Source organism: Aspergillus saccharolyticus (assembly GCF_003184585.1).
Source record: "Aspergillus saccharolyticus JOP 1030-1 unplaced genomic scaffold BP01scaffold_49, whole genome shotgun sequence".
In the NCBI taxonomy this organism is placed as follows: Eukaryota; Fungi; Ascomycota; class Eurotiomycetes; order Eurotiales; family Aspergillaceae; genus Aspergillus; species Aspergillus saccharolyticus.
The window spans coordinates 111544-127469 of record NW_020290659.1 but is presented as its reverse complement, the minus strand read 5'-3'; the positions used below and the strand labels follow the sequence as shown (position 1 = coordinate 127469).

Below are 15926 nucleotides of genomic sequence, written 5' to 3'. Positions count from 1 at the left end.
AGTTCTGCAACAGAGAGATTTGCTAATGATCACCGGCCCAAGTACTCACAAAATAGTATCGAGAGCTGGAGTACTTGTAACTTGTTAGTACTGTAGCATTCACGGATAGAGCACAGGGAATATGCCACCGCCCGTGCCACCACCCGCACGGCTGCCCCTCCTTCCCCCGCTTCCTGCCAAACAAAACTCCTCCTCCCCCAGGATTTGTCTACAGACGAGATGGAAACGATACTTCAATCACTATATGTATTCCTACCTCGAGCGATTCCGATGTCTCGGAGGGAATTACATTGGAGCTGTGGATCATGGCAAGGCTGTCAGCGGGCAGCGTGCCTCCCTTGAAGGCGACCAGGTCACGGCCATTCTCGACTGGGAATATGCTGGCTGGTACCCCGAGCACTGGGAGTCTCTCAAGACTATGCAACAACCAAAACCAATGCCTGATTGGCCTGAATATCTGGCGCTGATTCTTCCACCTCGATACGAGCAAGAATACTTGGGCATGGCGTTTCTCTCCCGTATCCTGCGCCACTAGTCGATCATCTCTACATCAACCCAGACCTTGATCTAGCCTCGCCCGCGACATACTCCTCCCACACCTGTTTAATATCATTCTTGTAAATCCACTCCAAGGAATCCGGCCCAGTCCCTCCAAACGACGCGACTCGGGCTTTGACGATGTTGTCGAAGTCACCGTGCTCGACCTGGGCCTTCCTTGACTCCCTCGATTTCCGATCGAGGTAGTCATACCTGCCAAAACATCTGTCAGCGACCCTCAATCCTGTGCATTGATATCGAAATGGTAGGCCACGTACATCCGTTGGTAATACGGCGCTCGGATGCGCTGGAAGATCTCAAGTGCATCCTTGATCGTGGTGTCTGAGGTGATGCTATGCTCGATTGCACGGGCCAGAATCCATGCATCCTCCATTGCGAACGCCGCACCAGAGCCAAACGCGCCGGACAGGGGGTGGCTTGCGTCTCCAATTAGAGCGACTTTGTCCCAGCCCTTAATTTCTTGGAGGCAGGGTCCCGCCGCCATCGCAAACTCCCTCCATGCTCCCTCCGGAACCACGTCCAGGACTGCTTTTAACCGGGAATCGTACTCCTACATACATCATGTGGTTAGCGATGTCAATTCTGGGCAGGGAGATTTCTGCAATGATCTACGCACCCCAGTTCGACTGCGAACTCGTTCGTTGGTAGAAGGAATCGCCCAGGTGGCTGTTCGGCCGGTAACCTCCGGCTCGTCGAACGACCGTACAGTGATCTCACACAGTTCACGCTCTGACTCGTCGTCGACATGGGAGAAGTAGAAGTAGCCGTTTAACCCGTGCCACCATCCGGTGGAGGTTGGGAAGTCGGTTATATGACTGATGGATGAGACCGGAATTAGGACACGCCATGCGGTCACTCCTGCGAGGGCTGGGTGAGCTGGGACCTGATCTCGCGAGCAATATCCCTCAGATTCGGTCACTTACCGGTGAACTGCAGTTGATGGTCCGGAAACAAGGTCTCCCGTACAACCTGCAGGGGGATGTCAGTAACGCGAGAGGACCAGGCAAGCAACGCACAGTCTCACCGAACGAATCCCATCAGCGCCGACCACCAGATCAGCGACCACTTCTGTTTGGTCTTGGAACTGCAAGCGAACGCCAGTCTCGCCAAGGTCGGTCAGAGAAACGAGCTTTTTACTGAAGTGGATGGTGTCGGGCGGGACTCGGTCGAGCAGTGCGGCCTGCAGACGTGTTCGCCGTGTCCGTATGGATTCATACTGAGCCTCCTTGTCGCCGAGCGGCGGAGGCGTTGGGTATGGGACGATCAGTTCGCCCGTGCGACCATTTCTGCGATCTCAACTCAGCCACTGCGTCACCAAGGACATAGATATGGCCTTTGGGAACGCACCGTTGCATGGGGATCTGTTTCTTGGCCCCTTTCACGCCGTGGGCAGCACCCAGCAGTTCGAGCACATTCCAGCAATTGCGGCCGATGCTGATGCCAGCCCCAACTTCTCGAGGCTCAGGGGCTCGCTCGTAGACATTGACAGATACATAGGGCAACTCCGAGAGAGCGATGGCTGTGGCCAGTCCTCCTGGTCCGGCCCCAACGACAGCCACGTTGATGTGTTTACGAGCAACCATGCTAGATGTCGTCGGCTGAATGTCCTGTGTGCCTGTGGCGTTCTCTTGGCCCGTGGAACTGTTCTCAGCATGCATATATTTATAGAGCGTGCTTTTGGCGGCGCTTATCACTTAACCCCGCCTGCGGGCACGATTCGCCATCAGCCCCGTGGATGAGGAATGGCTTATCAACACCCTCCACCACTCAATCGCCCATCACGTCATGGGACATGCCATAAGGTATAGCAAATTGTTTCGATGAGCTTATAATTCATAATCATATTGCTTACAGGCTAGCTCAGCCAAAACTTCCCGAAGCCTTTCCCACCTTGATATCCCCAAGATCGACTCTCACAAGTCACAGCTCCTTTCTACCCTCTCTAATTGAAGGCCAAAGTCCTTCCTAGTGCAGAGCTTTCGCGGGCTAACTCAATAATTCGAATTGTGTTACGAGCCTCCTCCCCGGAAGCAGCCGGCTGTCCCTGACCAGCGATTGCATTCGCCAGTGTCTGATCAAAGGCCGCATACATTGGCGGTTGATCTGTAGGATACGTCCTTTTCTTGTTGACCTGTCCGTCATTGACAGTGGTGAGTGTCCCTAGAGCCCGGGGATAGATTAGCATAGACCATCGCATCCGCCAGACCTGCATGGACCTACCAAACCGCTCCGCCAACTCCTCGCCAAAGCCACTATCTCCCGGGCGCATCCCAGCTCAAAGCTGATCCTCCTAAATATCCACATGAAGTTAAAATTCGCGCCCATTGCATCAGCAACAATCCAACCACCTCTGCCTACATGCAAAAGGTCCTTACCTTCCTAAAATTATCCCCTACTCCCCACGAACCCAGACCCGCAACTGCTCCGCCTCAGCACTCACCACCACCGACTTGATAGACAGGAGAAGATGCCACGATTTGTTGACGGGATGAAGTGGCCATGACAATGATCGTGCAGCGGAGCAGCGTTTCATCGTATTTATTGTATACTGTCTCTTTCCAGGATTAGCGATGGTCGAGCGGCAGGGAAGGTCGATCCGAGTTCCTTGTTACGTCCGCTCCACAATCCCGGCCACCCGGAGTAACTATAGTTGCCATTCTCGTGACCTGAATGTTGTCGGGTGGTAGCCATGGCTTATTTGTGGTGTGTGGCGCATCGAGGGTTCTCTGCTGAGAGAGGGGGTTCGGTGTGGCTTCCACTGCCTCAAGAGGCATCCGTTTGCAACGGACATTGCGTATATGAGGAGTCATACTACCCCGCCACTACCTATAGAACACTGAAGCATATACATAGTCCAGTAGTAGAGTTTTTTTTTTACACAAAGCATCATGGGTGTAACCAAAGATGGGGCCCAACCGGAAAGAAACTACAAGCAAGGTATAGTCAAATCTCAATCGAACATTTCTAAAGAAAGAACATTAAACAATGGACATGAAATCACCACTCCGAGAGGGAGAGAGACCATCAAGTCGACTCCACGATTCTCACAGGGTATATCTCAACAAGCCCAGTCCAACGCAGGCCCTCGGGATAGCAGACTCTGATGCTGGTGATCGCCGCCTCCGCCGCCCATGCAATTCCGTCGTATATCTCCGGGACAAACAATTCCTCTCCCCTCGTCCACTGCGTTCTCCATCCGTCTCGGTCGATAACCAGGGCTTTGCCATTGTCCCGGTAGCTGCGGTCAATCATCCATCGCGGAGGCTGCTGCTGCTGCTGCTGCTCTGCCGGAAGCTGTTCCGGTCCATCCACCACGATGTATACGACTTCCGGCGCGTGCTCGTCCGCGAGAGTCATGGCCAGGGAGAAGTCCTCGCGCGATAGAAGCGTCTCTAGCAGCATGACGAGCGGGAGGGGGAGTCGGTGTTCTTCTCCCGTTTGACTTGCCTGGTTGTTCTCGTTCTGCGGCGTATTCTCCATGGTGGTACCGAGCTGACGACCTTTCGTCTGATCACTAGAAATGGTCGAGGAGAATGGTCGAGTTGCCCCCGAGGAAGAGCTCTGGCCGGTACGCTTCTTCTGGAGCCAGATGGCTGAGCGAGTTGCGTTGGTGCGCAGCGTCTCTTTCATGAGGCTGGCGACTCGACGGACTGGGTTGGGGTTGGGCATGATTGCTGAACTTACCTCCTCCACGACCGTTGCCGAAGTGGATTGTTCGTTGCCTGTCCATCGTATACGGTGGGTGCTCTGTTGGGGGGTAGCTTTTTATATATTTGCCCATGAGAAGGGTATTCATTGTTCTCGGGATGACTAGGGCAGCCGTCGGGAGTGACCTGAAGCTTAACAATCAGGGAACATGAGAGCTCCGCTATATTTCGAGCGAGAGGGATCATGTAGGATTAAACCCTAAAAGCTTCTTGACTGTGTCACCCACGAAAAGTCACTCACCATCACGGTCGAATTGCTTGACAGCGACAAAGCGTGCCCTTCCTGAACAGGCAGATTACAGCTTTCGGTATATGATACTCGAAAATCTTTCGAATTTCAGCAACCGTAAGGTGCAATGACTTCCCAAGCTATATGATATAAGATACAGTCTCTCTCTACGCCAAGATATAATAGTAAAAGTCAAAATCGAGGTCCGATTGTCTTCACCTCCAGTCTTAACATTTCAGCAGTCCGTTAGATTTGTACATTGCGTGGCCAAGGAGCGTAGTAATTCCTGGTTTCAGCGCAAGACAACTGGCAAATCCGCCCTCCTGCCTACTAATAGCCCTGACCACCGAGAGTATATACCGTACTCAGCCATTCTCTCCATCAAATCATAGACCGTGCGCCTTCAAGAATACCCCTAAATCCACTGACTCCGCCAAAGCCTCATACCCTTCCACATTCGGATGCAAATGATCTCCCGAGTCATACTCCCCCCTCAACTGCTCCGGATGATCCGGATCCCGCAACACAGCATCAAAATCCAGCACCGCATCAAACACCCCACTTTCCCGGATAAACGCATTCACGCGCTGTCGGGTCCGCTCCCTTTCCGCATCAGAGTACGGCTGCACCACAGATGAGTTCGCCGGGGTCCCGAACGGCGTGATCGTCGCCCCGAAGACGGGGATCCCGGCGGCATGTAGTCGCGTGACGATCTGGCGGTAGGCGCGGATCATCCGGACCCCTGTGATGGTCTGGGCGAGGGGTGTGGTGTCGGCGGTTCCGATGTCGTTGACTCCTTCGAAGAGGATGGCGGAGTGGACTTGCGAGTGGGCTAGGACGTCGCGGTCGATGCGCGAGAGCAGCGAGGGACCGAGACTGTCGTGGAGGATGCGGTTGCCGCCGGCGGCTTGGTTGAGGAGGGGGATTTGGGAGAGAAGGGTGGAGTTTGTGGATTGCAACCGGTTGAGGAGGAGGTCGGGCCATCTGTGCAGTTGTAGTTAAGTCAAATGTTGTGCTTGACTACAGGAAGAGGGTAATGAGTACCGATTGTTTTGATTGTTGTCACTGCCCCTCCCGTCGGTGATACTGTCTCCTAGAATGGCGCAGGCTTTGACTGTGCTTGGCAGGTATGCCTCGACGGTGCTGATAAAGTACCTGCTTGTGGTCAGCTCTGTTGCTTTTTCGCAGGAGGCAAGGTCAAAGTACCAATGTTCAACGCTGGCTACGGATACATCGGTGAAGTTGGTGGTTCCGATGGAGTTTCCGAACTGCATCCACGAGGTTGTTCGACTCCCCGGATGCGAGGTTATGGCTCCGCCTGTTTGGCCGCCTGCGAGGTAGATATCGACGGTGAGAGTAGTGTTTAGCCTGGCCGATGGTAGTTGAATCGGGTCAGATACAGCCAGACTCCCTGGAGGTATGATGATGCCGTGAAAGCCATCAAACAGAATGGGGTGAACTGTGTTTGGAGTGATAGAACTGGCTCCAAGCTCATTCTTCACTGGATGAGCAAGAGATACGTTGGTGACATCGAGGTCATCCAGGCCAAACGCATTGGAAAGTCGAAGACGGATCGTGGAGGCAGGGTGGGTGAGTCGAAGTGTCTGACGAAGCGTTGTATTGAAGAAGACGAACGAGCTAGCATTCTTGGCAGAGGTCAGTCATATGGAGCAATACTTGACTTAGAACCCTCAGACTCACAAAAGGGTCTGGGGGTAGATTTCCTGGCTCAGTCAATTGAGGCATCGCGGTCCAGATGTCGACCCAGTGCGAGGGCTGTACAGCCAAGAGTCCGCGGAAAAGTACAAATACTATCGTTTTGTGGAAGATATGCATGGTGCCAAAGTCTTGCGGATTGTACGTCTGATCTTATTATGAACTGCGCTGTCGATATATTTATACATGCTGCCAAGCGAGAATCAAGCATTCCGGCTAAATGGGTAAACAAGTAGGAAGAGAAAGCTTGACCTTCCAGCAAAAGTATGCAGATCAACATACAATGCGGGGAAAAGATGCGGGGTATATTCAGGCATTTTGTGAATCGATTCTTTAGGTACAGCACTTAGGGGCTTGGAAATACCTGCACGAGTACAGCACAGCGTAAAATCAGATGATGTATGACTCGAAATCCGGAGTCTACCGGCTTATTAGAATCCTACCACTTGCATGATATGAAATGAGCAGATCTGACGAGACATCACCGGCACTCGCAGCTAAAGCTCATATATGAAGGATTCTTATGCCCATATGAGCTCGCTCAGGTCACTGTGAGGACCGCCTTCTTGTTTCATCAGGTCAAGGACATGTGTCTGGTAAGCAGCATCATCAACAACAGAAGCACGTGCATTACTTCAGCTCCATGCAGCTCCAGGCAATTTGTCTGTAGCTAGCCCACGAATGATACATTTCCTGCTGCTACCACGAAGGTATGGTGCAGTGATGTCCAGGTTATGCGTCATTCGAGCGTCATCTGCATAGGAGATACAGATACAGCAAGAAGCGAGCAACGAACATAGAAGTGGCCGGGTGGCGCAATGGTAGCGCGCTGCCTTCCGGTTGAGGATGTGGCAGTGGTTGCGTGTTCGAGTCACGTCTCGGTCGTTCTTTTTGTCCCATCATCATTCACACACACGATGCGGGTCTACAAAGTACTTTGTCCAGCCCCCAACATCCTTTCCGCTTCTCGAACTCAGAAGAGTCGTCTGTCAGACATTCAATTGTATTTCGCTTCGCAAAGAGGAGGTTATCTACGGTACCCAAAAATGCAGATTCAATATCCTTACGTCAGTATCAAGCCAGGAATGGCTGCAGCGGCAATAATAAAGGAAACTCATATGGAGAACTCCATAAACTTGAAAAGAATAGGCTCATAAAACAACGACCGCACACGAAAGATCAAGCTACTAAGGATAACAAAGGCATTGCACACATCCCCGCAATCTTTCCGGTCGGCGTCGTTTGCTTTCGAAGCAGACCCCTTCTTTCACACCCCAAGAATCTATAAATCTGATACAGAGGTGCCTTTATTTCAATTCTGCAACTAAACAACATTGCAACCCCACTCAGAGTCACCTCTACTGAGCCAACTGCTTAGTTACCCAGCAAAGCCCGTCGACAGTCAGGATTATGAGTTTTCCTACCCCGCAAAGCGTGACTGAAGAAAGAACGATGGACACACTCCACGGGCGACAGTATCTGCTAAACCGACGGAATACTGACCCTGTTGAACGTCGCCACAGTGTTCTGACGTGGATTAACCAGAATTACGCCGCAGAACTGTCCGGGGAGAACGAGAGGGACGAGATTGGGGGCCAGGATGGACGGGATGTGTTTGCGGAGCTTGGAGTGATTGAGAAGGCTGAGCGTAAAGCGCATAGTGTGAAGGGTGCACAGCAAGGTGTAAAGCCTCAAGGTTCTGTTGCTGCGCAATCCAGGCAGACCGAGCCTGATTCAATGACTGGGGAGTGTGCATCAAACGCCCCAAGGCAAGATTCACAGTCTGGGCAGCGAAGATTCTGCGACCAGCATATACATGCTGGGCAGAGCTTACTTGTACTCACCGGACAGAGTCCATTCATTGGGCAGCGTGCACCTAGCACGTCTCAGAGTATGCTCGATGGTCCCGAGACCAGCAATAATAGACGACGTGCATCGAGCGGGCAGCTGGTACCATTTGCCGCGCCGATCGTTCATAGCAAGGAGAACATGGCAAATGCCACCAGGCCGCGTGCACCGACCAGACAAAGTCTTTCAATCCATCATCCTCCCCCAAACCACCCCCCAGTCCACGAACCCAACCACAGCCCCAGGCATGAAATCCAATACGGCCACCCCCACTACACCATCCACTGGTACATTTTCGACTCGAGCACGCGTATTACGATGATCCGCTGGCGAGACCCAGAGCTGATTGACTGGGACGGCGAGCCTGTGGACGCGCTGGACGCTGAGTTTCGACGGCAGCGGCGCGAGCAGCCACGTGTTGTGCCTCTTTATGGTTTCGTCCGCTGCAGGAACAAAGTTCGCCTTTATCGCGAGATGATGCCGTGGGCGGTGGGCGCGGATGTTCCGATTCGCGATACGACGGTTGTGCCGGCAAGTCTGACGTTGAATCTACCGGTGCGCCGGGATATGGCAATCTTTTCTCGGTGGTGGGAGTCGGTTTCGATGGTTCATTTGGAGGAGCTGCCGCCATATCAGCAGCAGGAGCAGGGAAACGAGGAGAAAGAAGAGGAGAGAGAAGAGGGAAAGGAAGAGGAAAAGGAAGAGGAAAAGGAAGAGGGGAAGGAAGAGGGGAAGGAAGAGGGAAAGGAAGAGGGGAAGGAAGAGGAAAAGGAAGAGGAAAAGGAAGAGGAAAAGGAAGAGGAGGGGGAGAAGGAGCAGAAAGAGCAGAAACAAGAGGAGGAGCAGCCACAGCCGCAGGAGTGGCGGCGACGGCGGAGGCGACAGCAGAAGCAACAGCAGCAGCAGCAGAAAAAGCTTGTGAGTGATCGCTGTTCGCCTTGCTAGACCCCTCACTACAAAAACTATCACAGCTACTTTCGAGGTACTAGTCTTCCACTTTGACATCTCAGTTCATTATCCTTCAATTCACACAAACTATAAAAGTTTGAAAAAGAGAGACGATCACGCAAGCATATACTAGATAAAATAATTTAGAAAATCTCTTGCTTCATACACATCCAATGCATCTCATATAGAGAATGTACTGCGTCATCTTGATAGCTCCCTGATGGCAGCTACACGAATCTAATTTACCTGATTCCAATGATCCTTAACGGTAGCAGTGACTGAGCCAGTTCCGAGAGGCAAAGGATGAACTCATCATCCTGACTTATCTCCAGATTTCCTCAAACATCGTGGAACAAAGGAGACAGACTTTGCAATTCCCTGCACTTGAGAGCCATTCGAAGACTTTGCGCCTCGCCAGGATGAGATGCACTCATAGACAACTTAGTTGCATAGGGGTAAAATAAAATGACTGGTACTGACTGGCCCAAGCGGCGGGCCGAACCGGCACCCGCCTGTCATGCTTCCTCCGCCCGTGTGGTCCTCAAATACTGTAGGTACATCCTCCCAAAGAACACAAGCCAGGGACTTTCATCATAGTAACTCATAAGTAGTCCACACCTCACCTCAGAACTCCCAACTCTCACTACATCCAGATATCTCATCAAAATTGATCCAACAAATCAGCCACAATTGTGAAACCTCTTCCCTCAAACTCAACCCTAAATACAATAAGTATGATGTCCCCACCACCACATCCCATCCACAAAACCCACATGTAATCCGCCCTCGCTCAGGCGCGCCTCTCCCCGCCCTCTCCCTCAAAAATTCTGCGTCGGCGCCGTCGTCGACGCAGACAATAACACCGTCTGATGACACCTGCGAGAGAGCTGGAAGATGGTGAGCGGTAGCCTGGGCGAGGCTTCAGGACCTCCGTCACCGTCCTCTCAACCGGCTACAGCGTGGAACTTCCCGGGGAACTGCCCGGGGGACCCGGCAATACGTACGCTGAGCACTGCTGCTTCATCAAGATTGTCGAGCTGCACAATCTCCAGAAGAGAGAATCGGGGAGGTGTTGCCCCCAAACACGGTCTTGTATGCAACCACGGAGCCGTGCAATCGGTGGCAGAGGGCGGGGTTTTGGGGTGGAGGTGGGGGCGCGATGGAGGTGGAGATTTTGCTGAGGTTGCGATGGTGGGGCATGGAATAAAATGTCTGGTGGTGTTGAAGATTATGAGAATGGAGAGGAGAAAGATGTAAATAAGTTGAGTGTGAATATGGTTGTAGGGGTCTTTGGAAGGCTGTGGACATAGCTGTTGTAGTGTAGATTACCGTACTTACATCCCACAGCATGTATATTGCTCTTGGTTTAATGAGTCCAAGTAAATGTAGTACCGAAGCTCTAATTGGAGGCAAAGAGAGTAGATCTAGCAAGCAGAAAGAAAAAAAAAAAAAACATAAAAAGAAGAGATGCTCACACTCGGACTCGAACCGAGGATCTCAGCATTACTAGTGCTGCGCTTTACCATCTAAGCCATGCGAGCTATTGTTGACGTCATTTACAAAACTGTAAGCTATATGCCATAAACACCGCATACTCCGCAACTTACCTGCTATACAACTCCACAGCCATCCCCTCATCCATCCTACTCAAAAGCAAATAACTCAAGTCCTCTAATTTCAGGTCCTCTCAAAATCATACCAAACATACTGCTTACTCTTGCGCATCATACAAGCTAATCAAAAGACTACTATCGCGGCAGTGACCCTCTCAAACCCTCCTAAATCCCTTACCAACGCTTGGTCAACATCAAGTTATAGCGAGACACTGTTAACAACAGCCGCGGTGGTGTAGTGGTATTAACATTGCAGAGCCCCCGACTTCGAGAGCGGGTGGAGTGCAGATTCTGGGTTCGAGTCCCAGTCGCGGCGTTTCTTTTTCGCTCTTTGCTGGAGGAAATGGGCGTCATGGAGGCGTCATTCCGGGATGGAGTTGCGGATGGGGTCATGGTGATGATGAAGGGGGTTGTGGGCTTCAAGGGTGGAAGGGTGTGGTGAAGATGAGTGGTGTTGGAGAGGATTCATTTATGCCGAGTGAGATACGTACCGGTATCGGGCTAGTTACTGCATGTGGGTACTCTACTAGTTTCATATGAGGGGATGGGCTATACTAGCTTCTGGATCGATTGAAAGAACTATGACTTGTTTGGTACTATTCTATCAAGATCTAGTCTAAACGAATGCTCAGCCCTGCCAGCGTACCTCCCGCCTGTCAAATCTCACCCACCGGCACCCCATCCACTCGATCCAGGTGCGCCGCCGCCTCTACAGCATACGCGCACCGCGCGCGGATCAATGCACCGTATCTATACAGCAGAAAGGGAATCGGTGCACACGCCAGGGACAGAAACGCCGGCACCGAAGCCGCCCACCGTGGCCCTAAGCTCTCGTACATCTGCGTCGTAAACAGCGGAAAGGCAGCCGAGAAGACCGAAAACAGGATGTTGCAGTCCGCCATGACAGACGCGGCGAAGATGGTATATGAGTCGAGCAGATAGTTGTAGCAGGTGATGGAGATCATGAGTTGACTGTAGCCAACGAGAACGCTCCCCAGAAGGGGGACGACCCAGGGAAGGCTCACGGGCACGATGGTCCACGCAAACCAGAACAAGCCCACGGGAAGGGCAATCGTTGCCAGGAATGAGTCCAAGAGGCGCACTTCCGGCGGCAGGCGGGCTGATTCCTGGCAGGCCAGCATCTTCGCGTAACGGGATTGGGAGATGTAGACGTGGGGAACGGCGACTAGGACCCCTACCAGCATTCCGAAGTAGCTCAGTCCCGTATCGATTGCGTTCCAGCCCCGAATCTGCTGGAAGACGATCGGGTAGGCGGCAAAGGACATATAGAGCAAGCCGAAGATGATGCCGACGTAGAGCGCTAGGAGCAGGACGATCGGTTCGCGAAAGAGCATCCCCCACGGCCGGAGAAGAAGGTCACGCAAATCAACACTCTGTCGCGTGGCCGTTGCGCTGCGATACACACGGCCTGTGGCTCTTGTCAACCGATTGGCGCGACGGGCCAGCAGGACAGGCGCATAGGTCTCTGGGAGCAGCCAGAACATGGCCAGCGTGGTGAATCCCGAGATGATGGCCATGGCACCCTGGATCCACCGCCAACCACCTTGTACATCAATCACAGCTCCAATAATTGGCCCCACGAATACCAAGAAGGGAATCGACGCATAGAATCCCATGGCCACCCCTCGGGTCAGGGGCGGAAATACGTCGGCCACCACACCAGCCGGGACAGACACCGACGCAGACCCGAAAGTACCGGCAAGAAATTGGAGTACAAGCACCCCCACAATGGTGGAGGCGGCTGCAGAGCCCGCGGTGAAAGCTGTCAGGAACACGCCGCTGGCCAGCATGATGCTTCGACGTCCATAGGCCTCACTCAGTGCACCCCACAGCAAAGGGCCGATCGCCCACCCGAGCACGAAGAGCGACGACCCAAGGAGTGCGACCTCTTCCGAGATGTCGAAGTCCTGTGTGATGTCGGTCAGTCCAGCCGAATACGCTGAAGAGCAGAGCGAGACGACAAAGGTGCCCAGAGTGGCGAGCACGTTGAGAGCCCATTGCGTGGCAGGACGGAACTGCATCGGATCGCGAGGGTCATCGGTCAACCAGGTCACAAGATATGGCTGAGAGTCGGTGCCAGCGCCTTCATACCGGTGGTTTAGGATATCTTGGGTGATAAAACCGCTGTCGAAGATAATGCGGAAGAAAGGAATTTTCTTGTCCAGGACAGCGTACGGTCCGGAAGGGGCCATCTGCAAGTAGGGACCAAAACATCAGTCACTTAGAACCACTAGGCAATGTCTTCGACAATGAGAAGATGTAACCCACTGTGCAATTCCTGACTGCTCTCGAAAATCGAAGCTGGAGATTGCACTATCAACTCCCTAATGGACGAAACAGGCCCATTTAAAGGGAACGCAGAGAAGAAAGCAAGCCCTCACCCATAGCTCACAACAGCAATATACTGAATTGTCATGCAGATCCAGTCTGGATCTGCAAAGCCAAGCTGCCAGTCACCGCTCAACTCATATGCAGTGTCCATATAAAATTATGGGTTGAGTCTGCAGTGCGATGAGCTTGAATCTTGATGGTCATCTCCTAGAACATATCTTGCATCCAGCTCTCGAACCGGAAACAATGATGAATGTATCTAGCTGACATAGGCGGTTGAGGTCTATCCTCATAAGCTGTCTCTAGGTCTTGGTAGGAGTAATCCCTCAAATCATCTTAGCATCTGTCGAATGACCCTCTAACAGACCGATTAGTTTATGGTGGCTTGGCTCACTGCAATATAGAGCAGAAAACCGTGTTAAACAGCTGAAGCACATGACAACATAGGCATGACGGACAAGCACGACGGCACCTGTTGTTATCTTTCCTGTTGCGGTGAGCTCAGAAAAGGGGGAAGATTGAGAATTAATATGTGTACCTAGGCAAAGCGATTCCTAGACGAGATCTGCGTTTGACAGCTCACAAAGCTAATCTATGCATCAATCGATAAGAGAAAAACGTCTTAATATCTTCCTTTCAGAGGAACATACATAGCTCATCTGCAGTCGACTACAACTAGTAATCGTTGCTGTAAGTTACATGGTGTATTCCTGCAAGCCAAGACTCAGCTGTAGTAAGGAGAATTCATTGCACGCACAATGATATCATAAATCCAGTGGACTTCAGCTACGACGAGGTAAACAGTTCGCTTTCGAACAGCCTTGTATTTGTCTTAGTCTCAATCTTCGTAAGAGTATTGCTATGTAATTATGGTATGACACGGGGATCGAGAAAATGGACAAGTGGACATGATGAACGCCGGATGAAATGATCTGCTTCATGTGATGCGGAATATGGATCAGTGCTATCAGAGTCAGCTTCGGCTTCAGGCAAGAGAAACAACACATCACGTACTGTGACATCCTCCCACTTTTCCCAACCTCGTCCCTTCACGGCGGCTAGCTCCTCCATCGTGTACTGCTTGCCCGTGGTGAAATAGCCGGCATTGATCTTGGCATCGATCTCCACGCGAGAGTCGGTGGGGATCATATCCTCTGGGATAGGCACACGCTCGAGGATCTTGATTCCAGAATCCACGATAGCGTCATGCTTCATGTTGGACATGGACAGCATCCGGTCGATCTTTTTGATGCCCAGCCAGTGCAGAATGTCAGGCATGAGAGCTTGGAAGCGCATCTACACCGCGTTAGTCTAGGGTCACCGTAAACTTGGAAAACACTTACATCTCGGACACCCGCGATGTTCTCCGTCCGAGTGAAGTACTTATCAGCAGTATCACCACCGCGCTTTCGAGCATTGTACACCAAGTATTTAATAACTTCACCCAGAGCACGTCCCTCCTTGCGGAAATAGATCACGACACCACTGCCGCCGTTCTGCGCCTCCCGAATAGCCTCCGCAATACCGAACGCCAAGTACGGTCGACACGTACAGATATCCGACTGGAAGACATCACTGCCATTGCACTCGTCGTGGATTCTCAGCGCCAGGCGGACGTTTTCATCTGAAACTCTTTCCGGAGGTCCAAAGATGTAAACCGTCAACCCACCAATCGGAGGCAGGAAGATTTTCAAGTCTGGTCGGGTGATCAGCTCGGGGTAACTGCCACCTGTGTGCTCGAATAGAGTGCGGCGGAGCGTCCCCTCATCCACGCCGAACCGCTCCGCGACTCCCGGCAGATACCAGACGGGCTCCACGGCGACCTTTGTGACGCGGACGTCACCGCCAGAATCCACCACGATCGATCCGTCTACATCGAGTTTGCCCTCGCGCACGGCCTCGCCGATCTCTGCCAATTTCATGTTCGCGCGTGTGACGGCCATTGTAGGACGAATGTCCCAACCGGCCTCGAGCTCGTCCCGGTATTGGTTGACGATGTCGTGGCCGTAGGGGTCCATGGACACGATCTTGGTCTTGTCGGCCCAGGCGGGTTGCCAGGGGAATTTGAAGGTGGGCTCACTGTTGCGGAGATCCGGGCGGAAGTTCGGGTCCAGATCTCCAGCGGCGATCGCAAGGGCGTTGTAGATGCTGTAGCTGCCACCGTGAGCGCCCATGGCGTTTCGGCGTTTGAGAAGGTTGGGGCTACGAGAGACGACGACCGGACCGCGGGATTTGGCGTCAGGGGCACCCCATTCGAGAGGAACGGGGTCAATCCCGCTTTGGCCGGGGTAGGTAGTCAACTAGGTGAGATGTGTCAGGGAAATCGGTTCAGACATGGAAGTAGGCAACAGGCGACCACACGTACCACAATGTGCTTACTGTAGCGAGAAGTGGAAGTGGGCGACTGGACGACAGTCGTCGCCGCTTCTGCGGGCTTGGGAGATGCATCCAGCTGTGGTATACTGGCTGTCATAGTGGATTCGGGGGGGGAGGGAATCAAAGGATGGAGAATGAGGAGAGAGAGGAGGAAGGGGACAAGCAAGATAAATAGGAGGGGAGAAGAGAAAAGATGACAGATGGGGAGGGGAAGAGTGAAGTTATACTGTGAATGATGGATGAGTGTTACTGCTGGGCATACCAGGTTGCATGTGACTTTGGGCCCCAATGCTTTGCTATGCTTTGCCTGCTTTGCTTGCTTTGCCTGCTTTGCTTGTATCTTTCCCAATAGTACTTCTTCTCCCCGCACTTATCCACTTATCCACTTATCCACTTCCTTATCATCGACGGCGGACTTTCCTTATCTTCATCGCCCCCCCTCCCATCCCCAGTCGATCAGGGCTCACTGATAAGCATTGATACTATTTGAGTCCCTGTTAATCTGTTTATCATCCCATACCTTGATTGTCCTCTGAGATCAAATTTGTCGGTGAGAGGCGCGATCCGGACAGGTCCATA

At 52.4% G+C, this 15926-nt stretch overlaps 7 protein-coding genes and 3 non-coding genes across 10 annotated transcripts; 3 read left to right on the top strand and 7 right to left on the bottom strand.

Annotated features, from left to right (window-relative positions):
- Positions 1-545: 545 nt before the first annotated feature.
- On the bottom strand, positions 546-2141 carry BP01DRAFT_418836 (putative monooxygenase; the record flags this gene model as incomplete). The annotated part of the gene is made up of 6 exons (XM_025579360.1): positions 546-750; positions 816-1108; positions 1175-1416; positions 1482-1527; positions 1583-1844; positions 1906-2141. The coding sequence occupies 6 exons, from the start codon at positions 2139-2141 to the stop codon at positions 546-548; spliced, it is 1284 nt and encodes a 427-aa protein (XP_025427278.1).
- Positions 2142-2500: 359 nt separating this feature from the next.
- Positions 2501-2827, bottom strand: BP01DRAFT_386569 (uncharacterized protein; the record flags this gene model as incomplete). The annotated part of the gene is made up of 2 exons (XM_025577680.1): positions 2501-2718; positions 2779-2827. 2 exons carry the CDS (start codon positions 2825-2827, stop codon positions 2501-2503), a joined length of 267 nt encoding a protein of 88 aa, XP_025427277.1.
- Positions 2828-3582: 755 nt separating this feature from the next.
- Positions 3583-4227, bottom strand: BP01DRAFT_369189 (uncharacterized protein; the record flags this gene model as incomplete). The annotated part of the gene is made up of 1 exon (XM_025576543.1): positions 3583-4227. The coding sequence occupies one exon, from the start codon at positions 4225-4227 to the stop codon at positions 3583-3585; it is 645 nt and encodes a 214-aa protein (XP_025427276.1).
- A 614-nt stretch (positions 4228-4841) lies between these two features.
- BP01DRAFT_328067 (SGNH/GDSL hydrolase family protein) lies at positions 4842-6267 on the bottom strand. The gene is made up of 4 exons (XM_025572930.1): positions 6196-6267; positions 5701-6140; positions 5539-5649; positions 4842-5478 (listed from the first exon to the last, which is right to left on the bottom strand). Exons 1-4 carry the CDS (start codon positions 6238-6240, stop codon positions 4881-4883), a joined length of 1194 nt encoding a protein of 397 aa, XP_025427275.1. The 5' UTR covers positions 6241-6267; the 3' UTR covers positions 4842-4880.
- Positions 6268-7014: 747 nt separating this feature from the next.
- Positions 7015-7095, top strand: BP01DRAFT_t293. Its single transcript has one exon. It is a non-coding gene; the product is annotated as a tRNA-Arg (tRNA).
- A 567-nt stretch (positions 7096-7662) lies between these two features.
- Positions 7663-9288, top strand: BP01DRAFT_369187 (uncharacterized protein; the record flags this gene model as incomplete). Its single annotated transcript, XM_025576542.1, has 3 exons — positions 7663-7893; positions 8062-8976; positions 9220-9288. 3 exons carry the CDS (start codon positions 7663-7665, stop codon positions 9286-9288), a joined length of 1215 nt encoding a protein of 404 aa, XP_025427274.1.
- A 1186-nt stretch (positions 9289-10474) lies between these two features.
- BP01DRAFT_t292 lies at positions 10475-10547 on the bottom strand. The gene has a single exon. It is a non-coding gene; the product is annotated as a tRNA-Thr (tRNA).
- A 296-nt stretch (positions 10548-10843) lies between these two features.
- BP01DRAFT_t294 lies at positions 10844-10935 on the top strand. Its single transcript has one exon. It is a non-coding gene; the product is annotated as a tRNA-Arg (tRNA).
- Positions 10936-11217: 282 nt separating this feature from the next.
- BP01DRAFT_407306 (MFS transporter) lies at positions 11218-13004 on the bottom strand. Its single transcript, XM_025578793.1, has 2 exons — positions 12909-13004; positions 11218-12832 (listed from the first exon to the last, which is right to left on the bottom strand). The coding sequence occupies exon 2, from the start codon at positions 12830-12832 to the stop codon at positions 11276-11278; it is 1557 nt and encodes a 518-aa protein (XP_025427273.1). The 5' UTR covers positions 12909-13004; the 3' UTR covers positions 11218-11275.
- Positions 13005-13777: 773 nt separating this feature from the next.
- On the bottom strand, positions 13778-15612 carry BP01DRAFT_349476 (putative GTP cyclohydrolase II). Its single transcript, XM_025573752.1, has 4 exons — positions 15337-15612; positions 14315-15271; positions 13986-14267; positions 13778-13935 (listed from the first exon to the last, which is right to left on the bottom strand). Exons 1-4 carry the CDS (start codon positions 15442-15444, stop codon positions 13930-13932), a joined length of 1353 nt encoding a protein of 450 aa, XP_025427272.1. The 5' UTR covers positions 15445-15612; the 3' UTR covers positions 13778-13929.
- Between the last annotated feature and the right edge of the window lie 314 nt (positions 15613-15926).

Bases quoted from the DNA above. Each gene is read 5' to 3' on its own strand.
- BP01DRAFT_328067 (XM_025572930.1), bottom strand. From the start codon at position 6,240: ATGCCTCAATTGACTGAGCCAGGAAATCTACCCCCAGACCCTTTT. The intron at 6,141-6,195 runs GTGAGTCTGAGG...ACCTCTGCCAAG, and splicing joins ATCTACCCCCAGACCCTTTT to AATGCTAGCTCGTTCGTCTT. The intron at 5,479-5,538 runs GTACTCATTACC...ACAACTGCACAG, and splicing joins GACAACAATCAAAACAATCG to ATGGCCCGACCTCCTCCTCA.
- BP01DRAFT_407306 (XM_025578793.1), bottom strand. From the start codon at position 12,832: ATGGCCCCTTCCGGACCGTACGCTGTCCTGGACAAGAAAATTCCTTTC.
- BP01DRAFT_349476 (XM_025573752.1), bottom strand. From the start codon at position 15,444: ATGACAGCCAGTATACCACAGCTGGATGCATCTCCCAAGCCCGCAGAA. The intron at 15,272-15,336 runs GTACGTGTGGTC...CATCTCACCTAG, and splicing joins GCTACAGTAAGCACATTGTG to TTGACTACCTACCCCGGCCA. The intron at 14,268-14,314 runs GTAAGTGTTTTC...AACGCGGTGTAG, and splicing joins ACATCGCGGGTGTCCGAGAT to ATGCGCTTCCAAGCTCTCAT.